At 44.0% G+C, this 9,224-nt stretch overlaps 1 protein-coding gene across 1 annotated transcript; it reads left to right on the forward strand.

The window, feature by feature from the left end:
• The first annotated feature begins 963 nt into the window (after nucleotides 1–963).
• LOC146812493 (alcohol dehydrogenase class-3) lies at nucleotides 964–2,324 on the forward strand. Its single transcript, XM_085619482.1, has one exon. The coding sequence runs from the start codon at nucleotides 1,005–1,007 to the stop codon at nucleotides 2,133–2,135; it is 1,131 nt and encodes a 376-aa protein (XP_085475608.1). The 5' UTR covers nucleotides 964–1,004; the 3' UTR covers nucleotides 2,136–2,324.
• Nucleotides 2,325–9,224: the final 6,900 nt, after the last annotated feature.

The following is a 9,224-nucleotide window of genomic DNA, read 5'->3' on the forward strand; positions in this document are numbered from 1 at the left end:
TAGTATAGGGGTAAAAATTACTATTCTAACTCCAGGGGGTGCAACAGTAGGGTAAGTGTTGGATAGTATAGGGGTAAAAATTACTATTCTAACTCCAGGGGGTGCATCAGTAGGGTAAGTGTTGGATAGTATAGGGGTAAAAATTACTATTCTAACTCCAGGGGGTGCATCAGTAGGGTAAGTGTTGGATAGTATAGGGGTAAAAATTACTATTCTAACTCCAGGGGGTGCATCAGTAGGGTAAGTGTTGGATAGTATAGGGGTAAAAATTACTATTCTAACTCCAGGGGGTGCAACAGTAGGGTAAGTGTTGGATAGTATAGGGGTAAAAATTACTAATCTAACTCCAGGGGGTGCATCAGTAGGGTAAGTGTTGGATAGTATAGGGGTAAAAATTACTATTCTAACTCCAGGGGGTGCATCAGTAGGGTAAGTGTTGGATAGTATAGGGGTAAAAATTACTATTCTAACTCCAGGGGGTGCATCAGTAGGGTAAGTGTTGGATAGTATAGTGTAATATTATGCGTTGTAATGGTATGCGTTGTAATGGTAGTATGCGTTGTAATGGAATGCGTTGTAAAGGTAGTTTTTAAAAATGCGTTGTAGTGTCATGCGTTGTAATATCATGCGTTGTAATGGATTATGCGTTGTAAAAAATGCGTTGTAATGGTAGTGCGTTGTAAAAGTTGCGTTGTAAAGGTTGTTCCCCCTCAGAATCATACATACTCCTGGCTCAAACTTAAAAGTGATTCAGCTAGCTTTGGAGGAAGGGATTCAAGTGTTGTAGTTGAAGAAAGCCATCATACCAGCCCCATAGAAGAAGGGTAAAGATGTGTATTTAATAGTCTTTTTGGTGCGAACGTCAATGGAGGTGTTGAATGGTGATAGATTTGAACAATCTGAACATGTAGATATGAAAGATTCATTAAAAATGGAAACCTAGCTTTCTCGACTCCGCCCCCTCGACCCACTTCGTTCCTCGCAGTCACCGAGCGAAAAGCAGCATGGACACCGCGGGCAAATTTATCCACTGCAAGGCTGCTGTTGCTTGGGAAGCAGGAAAACCACTTTCCATTGAAGAGGTGGAAGTCGCACCACCAAAGGCTCATGAAGTTCGGATTAAGATTGTTGCCACTGCTGTATGCCACACCGACGCCTACACTCTGAGTGGTGCTGACCCTGAAGGCTGCTTTCCAGTGATCCTGGGTCACGAAGGAGCTGGTATTGTCGAGAGTGTTGGAGAAGGAGTGACTCGAGTAAAAGCAGGTGATCATGTTATTCCACTTTACATTCCACAATGCGGAGAATGTAAGTTTTGCTTAAATCCGAAAACCAACCTCTGCCAAAAGATCAGAGTGACTCAAGGGAGAGGAATGATGCCAGATAACACCAGCCGCTTCACTTGCAAAGGGAAACAGCTTTTCCACTTCATGGGAACCAGCACCTTCTCAGAGTACACCGTGGTGGCAGACATTTCTGTTGCAAAGATTGACGACTCTGCTCCCTTTGACAAAGTTTGCCTGCTTGGCTGTGGCATTTCCACGGGCTATGGTGCTGTTGTCAACACAGCCAAGGTAGAGGCAGGTTCAAACTGTGCTGTCTTTGGATTGGGAGGGGTCGGCCTTGCAGTGATCATGGGCTGTAAAGTAGCCGGTGCTGCTCGGATCATCGGTATTGACTTAAATAAAGACAAATTTGAAAAAGCAAAAGAATTTGGAGCCACTGAGTGCATCAACCCTAAAGAGCATGACAAGCCCATCCAGGAGGTGCTGATTGACCTAACAGATGGGGGAGTGGACTATTCCTTCGAGTGCATCGGCAACGTTGGTGTCATGCGAGCTGCTCTGGAGGCCTGCCACAAAGGATGGGGGACCAGTGTGGTGGTAGGAGTAGCTGCATCCGGACAAGAGATTTCTACCAGACCCTTCCAACTTGTCACTGGACGCACATGGAAAGGCACTGCCTTTGGAGGTTGGAAGAGTGTGGAGAGTGTCCCAAAACTCGTGAGTGAATATATGGCAAAGAAAATTAAAGTTGACGAATTTGTGACACACACCCTGCCATTCGCTCAAGTCAATGAGGCATTTGAACTTATGCATAAGGGGGAAAGCATTCGAAGTGTCCTGGTGCTATAAGTAACCTGGAGTTGGACTTTAACAGCAGCACTTGTTTTCTATGCCATGGACGGCTTGATCTTTTGAATACACCTTCATCAAATCAGAGTTTGGAATTAAAGTAGTGCATCTCTAAATCTGTGTATTTCTTCACGACCATGTATTCTGGAATAATATAAAATGAATAAATTCGAAAAACGGTTTACAGCACTTTTGTTCTAAAATTGGAGTTTTGAAATAAGGAGCTGTTGCCATAATGCTTTCATTCCTTATCATACATTTGATTTGCCTGGATGCAATATGTTCTCGATCTATTGAAAGGCAAGCTTCCTCTGTAAGTACAAGAATCCTGCATCAATATTAGGTTGTCTTCAGTATTAATGTTGCTATAAAAAAATAAATGTGTCCTGCGCCTGCAAAAAAAAAAAAAAAAAAAAAAAAAATGGAAACCTAACAACACATAGTTCCATTGTTGTAGAAGGATCATTACCCAGCAAAGTTGGATCTAGTTGATGCATATCTACATGCGGCAATGGAGAGTTCCCATCAGATGTATCTGATGTTGTGGGTAAAGAGCCAGCACTGGCAATTCTGAGTCCTTCCTTTTGGGCTGACGTAATCCCAGAGTCTTCACAAAACTCATCTGCAGTGAATATTGATATTCCCTTACATGGATGCTATTTGTTTGCAAGCACATCACGCCATCAACTATCTACATACAGACATCTTCTTAGTAGCGTGGCTTTCGATTCAATAGATCCAAGTTCTAGCTTCATTCATCAATGGATCTAGTTTTTATTAATGCGAGGTTTCATACCTGTCTGGGAAGAGTGTTTCTCCTGCAAGACTGTATCTGCTGCAGGCTTTGTTGCAAAGCCTGCTTCAGAGGAAGAAGAAACAGCCTTCAATTGGATGAAGGTCCAGGGCCACATGGCAGCCTCTGTGTTTATAGTCCAGTGGGAGAGCTTACATCTGACCTTTACTCGGGCACCTTCACAGACAATGGACAAAATGTTCTCACAATCTGGGAAGCATGGTGGCAGGATCTCAAATTATAAGGAAGAAACTTCAGTGGTGTTTGGTGTCAGACTACTTCTCAAGGATGTGCCATTTTTAGACACCTTACCATTTGGTGCTAACTACAGATGCCAGTGCTATGGGATTAGGTGCCATAATAAAGAAATGGTCGTAACAGGCAAGACAGACTTGGTCAGAGTCACTAAGGATGTGGAATTGAAGACAGTTAGTAGCTGCATTCAGAGCTCTACTTCATTTCAAACACTTGATCCTTTCGAATCTATTGATGACGACGGACAATCTTTGAATGAGATAGCATGTTTCCTAGGTATGTGGGAAAAGGAACATCTTTTATAATGGCAGTGGATCGGACAAATGTGAAAGCAGACCAGTTCAGTAGGGTGTTTGCTTCATCTCAGAATTAAATCTGTCCTGAAAATGTATCTTTGGATAATCTTGAAGTTTGACACCCCATTTATGGACCATTTTGCATCCAAGAAAAACTCTCTTCCCGAAGTTCTGTTTGAGATTCCCAGAACAGTGAGCTTGCCCTTCTTTTGAATTGACCAAAAGAGTTACTGTTTGCCTTTCCAATGTTTTAAGAGGTTGCTGTCATGATCAAACAACAAAAGGCTCAAGTGGTGTTAGTGGTACCATACTGGCCAAGGACAACATGGTTCAAGTAAATGGGGGTACTTCCTCCTTGGATCCTTCCTTGCTTCCTGACTGAACTGAAAACATACAGCCCTCAACTTTCTCTAAGTATCAACCCTCCAGTTTGAAAGTTGAAAAGTTAACTCTAATCCAAGATGTATCCCTCATTTGGTGGAAGTGATTCAGACTTCAAGGAAGCCATCTGCTTTGAAGTCGCTCCTCACGAGTCGTCAGCTGCGCGACCGCGAGGAAGGTGCTTCATTCCCCAGCCGGCCGCTGAATTAAATTCAGGCAGGATTAAATCCCCTCTATCCACGCAGCACATATTCTCCTTGCATGGCAAAATGCACTCCCCAGCCTAGTACATACATTGTTGCCGACTTATGCAAGCAGCACCCCTGTGCTCAAGCACTACATCTGACTGGAGACCCTTCTATCACATCACTCCCTTGAGGCTTCCCTTGTTGCCAAATACAGAAATCAGAACCGTAGTATAACTTCCAGCTTAAACTAGTCCCTTCTCAGCATTCTATCTGAGACCTTCACGGTTGCCTACTCATGCAAGCAGTAAAACGGAGAACTGCAAGACTTAACTAACCCCCATTGGGCCAATTGTACCCCCAACTACATTTTTGAGATTTGAGACTGCACACTATATGTACTGAGGATGATCTTAAATCTATAAGATCGAAACTCCGTTGACCTCTACAACAGAAACCCCTGCCACTGTATATATTCACGTGGAGTTCCTATGTCTGTTGTCAATGCAATGTCTTGTTTTTAATCCACTATCACCTTGTCACATTACACGCACCTTCCACTTTTTGTGAGCACCTGAATACTGTTTAAAATATTAAGTTTAAATTTGTGTAAAATAAAATTGTATATTTTACACTACATATGCTCCCCTACTTCTGTGCTCCCAGTATGATTAATCATTCCGTTTAATTTGTTCCCCAGTGCCCCCTCTGGGACCACAACTTTTCACTCTGGAACTTTTTGGCCAACATTGAACCATTGTTCTTCTTAACCCTTATTCAAGACATTGGCATGTTTTTGACTTTGTATTCAAGTAATTATTCCTCTACTTATTGTCCAGTATCATCTAGTCTGCAATTCTTATTAAATGCGTTCAACAAAAATGTGGCCTGATCCACTTTAAAGTTATAATGGTTTCGATTACAACTTTTCATGACACAATACTTCTATTCTTGAGGATGTGGCTTTCTTATCAAGAATGTTTAAGAGTTTTGCTTTCCCACAACTGTTGTTGTTCTTCTTCCACTCCTTTGAGTATTCTGTTGGTATTAAGGTCTTTAAATTCTTTCCTTTCGAACCACTGGAAACTGCTGCTCTGAACCTTGTTTCTTATAAAGTCTGCTTATTGGTAGCAATCACTTCAACACACAGATTGGGTGACTTTGTGATCTGCTATGTCATCAACCTTTTCTTAGTTTTCTGGGTGATGCGGTCATTCTGAGGTTGAATTTTTCTTTTCATCCTAAAATGTTGTCTAAATTCCATTCTTCTTAAGAGATTACTCTAATTTTCCATAACTCTGAAGAATAAAAGCTGTTGAGTTTATGTATGTCAAAAGAGCTATATTTGTTTATCTTGACATAATCTAATATTTTTTATCGTCAATTAATTAAAATCATGCAATTAATATTGTAAACTCTATATTGATTATGGGATGATAATTGATGAGAAATGCAAATATATCATTAGACACTTTCTTTACATACACAACAGCAATACACCCTGATAAACCTATATTTGTGAGCCCCTCATCCTTAGTTCCCAACATATGAATAGTTTCAAGCATGTACTTAACCAAATTGTGTGACATTTGCGTGTTTTCACCACTTATTACATAGCCCAAGGCCTTTTTCACTTGACAACAGACTCTTTTAAGAAAACATGGTGTTAGAAACTGAATTTTTGGTCGGCTAGGGGATGTGCCAAAGTCGGGCAGAAACCACCACTCTAGTCAGGATAAGGGAGTTACAATCCTAAAATAACCCCTGCTAACCCCCTTGGTAGCTTTGCACAAGCAGTCAGGCTTATCTTAGAGGCAGTGTGTAAAGCATTTGCACATAACCAACAGTAATACAGTGTAAGCACTACAAAAGGACACCACACCAGTTTAGAAAAAATATCCAATATTTTTATATACTTAAGACAAGACCAAAAAGGATTAAAAAAATCCACAATACAGTACTTAAAAATCTTCAGTTATCACAATATATGCTTGAAAAATAGTTCCTTGATGTCGATAGCTCCGTCCGGGGCTATCACGGCGTTATGAGCAAACAAATCCAAACAGTTCTGGCTGACTGCGGTGTTGCGGACCAGCTACAGTGTCGGGAAGACCAGCAAACAGTACCTTTTAGAAATGCAGGGCGTCGGAGACCTCTCGTTGAGCTTCCGAAAGCACGGCGTTCACAGGCGTCGGTTCCGGAGGTCGGTGCAGGAGTCGTCGGGGCCCTCGAAGTCACACGCATTGCAAATCGATCTCCTCTCTGTTGAAGTCAGGAGCGCTGGCATCGGCACGCGCCGGGTGCTGTGGTGCAAAGTGCAGCAGTGCGGTGCCCTCAGGTCGTGGTGTGAGCAGCGGCTCGGTGGCAGCATATCAGATGACGTCGTCAGTGATACCAGGATCATGGTGCGAAGTGAATGCGGTGCTCGTTGCGGTGCTGGCAGGTCGCGGTGCAAGCAGTGGCATCGTCGTTGCTGAAGCGCTGTCGGCGGCGGACAAACTGGAGTCGATGGCGCCAGCGTCTGAAGGCCAAGGCTGCGGTGCGTGATGAGGGCGGCGCTTCGTGTAACTTTACGAGCGGTGCCCTCGAACCACGGTGCAAGCAGCGGTGTAGATTTTGGCGTGGAGCGGCGGTGTCAGGGATACCAAGGCATCATTGTGCAGTGAGGTGGTGCAGAGTGCGGGGCTCACAGGTCGCGTTGCGAGCAGCGGCTCGGGGTCACGGTGCGGCGGTGCCCTCTGCAGTGCCTTCAGGACACAGTCGACAGCGACATCGTAGACGTCGTCAGGTTGCTTTTCTTCTGTCTTCTTGCTGTTCCTGAGTCTTCTTGAGCAGGGGGCAAGCTCTACCTCAAGCCCTTGGAGAAACTCACAAAGTAGATTGCAGAAAGTTCAGTGCAGTCCTTTCACTGCCCAAGACAGAAGCAGCCACTGCAGGCCAACACAGCAAAGCACACAACAATGTGGTAGTCCTTCCTGCCAAGAAGAAGAGCTTCTCCAGCTCTTCTTCTTGGCAGTCTTCTTGGTCCAAAAGAGTTCTACAGTTCAGGGGTCTGGGCCCCAGTATTTATATCCCAAAATCCTTTGATATCTTAGGCAGAGAGTGTCTGTGCCCAGCCAGAACCAGTTCTGCCTCCTCTGACGTGATTTCCTGGCAGGAGGTGGAGACGGCATGGTCAGAGGCAGACCAGGCCCTTTGAGGTGCAAGGAAATCTCCTCCCCCTTCCCCAATTGCAGCCCAGGCCTATTCAGCCCTCTCCTGATCCACCTAGGCTATCTGGAGCCACTCCTAATCCCCAGCCTTCTGTCATCCAAAACCCACACAGGCAATCCGCATTCCAGCAGAGGCACACGGGATAACTGATCAAGAAAATACCTACTTTCTAAAAGTGGTATTTTGAAAAACAGAATGTAAAAATCACCTTCACGAAAGGATGCATCTTTAGATTCTGAGTTCAGGCATACTAAACTTTATTTTCCTACCTAATTCGACGGGCCAGTTATGTTTATAAGATGTTATAAACAAACTCTCCATTCTGTCCTATGGGGAACAGGTAACCTTGCAATGGCGAAAAACGAAATTGGCCGTAATTCGCTATCGGGACATACCACACACACCAGGGCATGTCCTACTTTTTACATACACTGCACCCGGCCCAGAGGGTTACCTTGAGCCTACCTTAGGGGTGGCTGCCATGTAAGAAAAGGGAAGGTGAGGGACGGGCAAGTGGGTACACTGGCCAAGTTGACATGGCAGTTACAAACTGCGCGCAGACTCCGCAATGGCGGGTCTGAGTTACCTTTTCAGGGCTACTCACGTGGGTGACACAATCAGTGCTGCAGGCCCACTAGTAGAATTTGATTCACAGGCCTTGGCAAACTCAGTGCACTTTACTAGTGACTAACAAGTAAATCAAATATCCAATCATGGAAACACCAATCCATAACACAATTTACCACAGGAGCACTTGCACTTTACCACTGATCAGCAGTGAGAAAAGTGCACAGACACACAACGCCGGCAAAAACAGTCAAAACTGGGAGGTCAGAAAGCAAAAACTCAGGGGAAACACGCCATAAGATGCCAAGTCTAACACACGGTCTTAACCATTTTCTTCTTTCCATGGATATGTTGGGGAGTTGACATACGGCGTGAGTTAGTGATTTGAACTTATAGGCAACAACTTGTTGTTTGATGTTTATATGCTGGCCAGGTGTGCCAAAATTCCAAAAGTGGGACTAGTAAAAAACATAGGTGAATAAAGCGATGTCTAACAGCCTTAGACGGTAAACCGTCTTTACTACGAATCCGTCATCCAGCATGTTGTTACAATGCGGTCGTTACAACGACCGCGTTGTAACAACGCATACCATTACCCCGCAAGGTGTTACAATGACTTGCGGAGGGGGGAGAAGGTGTTGGATTTAAAATCCAACACCTTCCCTACTGTCCGCTCAGACTGGAGTTAGAATAGTAAATTATACTATTCCAACATCCAGCGCCCTCCTCCGCAAGTCGTTGTTACGACTTGCGGGGTAGTGGTATGCGTTGTTACAACGCGGTTGTTGTAACAACCGCGTTGTAACAACATGCGGGGTGACGGCAAGCAGAATAAATAGGCATGTTCGACTTAGACATTGGGATTATGAAGTAGCTTGGGGAGTGTTTTCTAAAAGAGTGTTTCACTTATAGGCTAAATGTTTTTGGACGTTAAAAGTTTCCTAATCCGTTATAAAAGATAACATTTTCAGTTGCTTTTAGGGCACTCTTCAAAGCACTCAGTGGAAGGCGGTAAGTTCCAGAGGACTTCAACTTGCAGCGTGTCCTTTGCTGTGTTAAAATACCCTGACCTGGATGCAAAGTTTGCTGGAGTTGTTGATAAAGCAGACCAGATAGTGGCCTTAAGAGGCATGCCCTGGCATTTGTCAGCCTGTGGCAATTAACTACAAATTGAGGCATCATCTTTAGTGACGGCTACTGAATGTTAAATTAAAGTCTAATGCGTGATTGGCTTACAGAAAGTGAAAAATATGCCTAATGAAATTGAATTGGGTTCTGTCAAACCACAATGCTAACTTCCCTGAAATGCCACCATGCCGTAATCAATATTTTGAGAGATCCAGTACCTTCAGGAAGACAGGCTCTTTTTTGTTACTTTTGGCCCTTCTGGAAAGGGCAA

The sequence above is a fragment of the Triturus cristatus genome, chromosome 7, assembly GCF_964204655.1.
Source record: "Triturus cristatus chromosome 7, aTriCri1.1, whole genome shotgun sequence".
In the NCBI taxonomy this organism is placed as follows: Eukaryota; Metazoa; Chordata; class Amphibia; order Caudata; family Salamandridae; genus Triturus; species Triturus cristatus.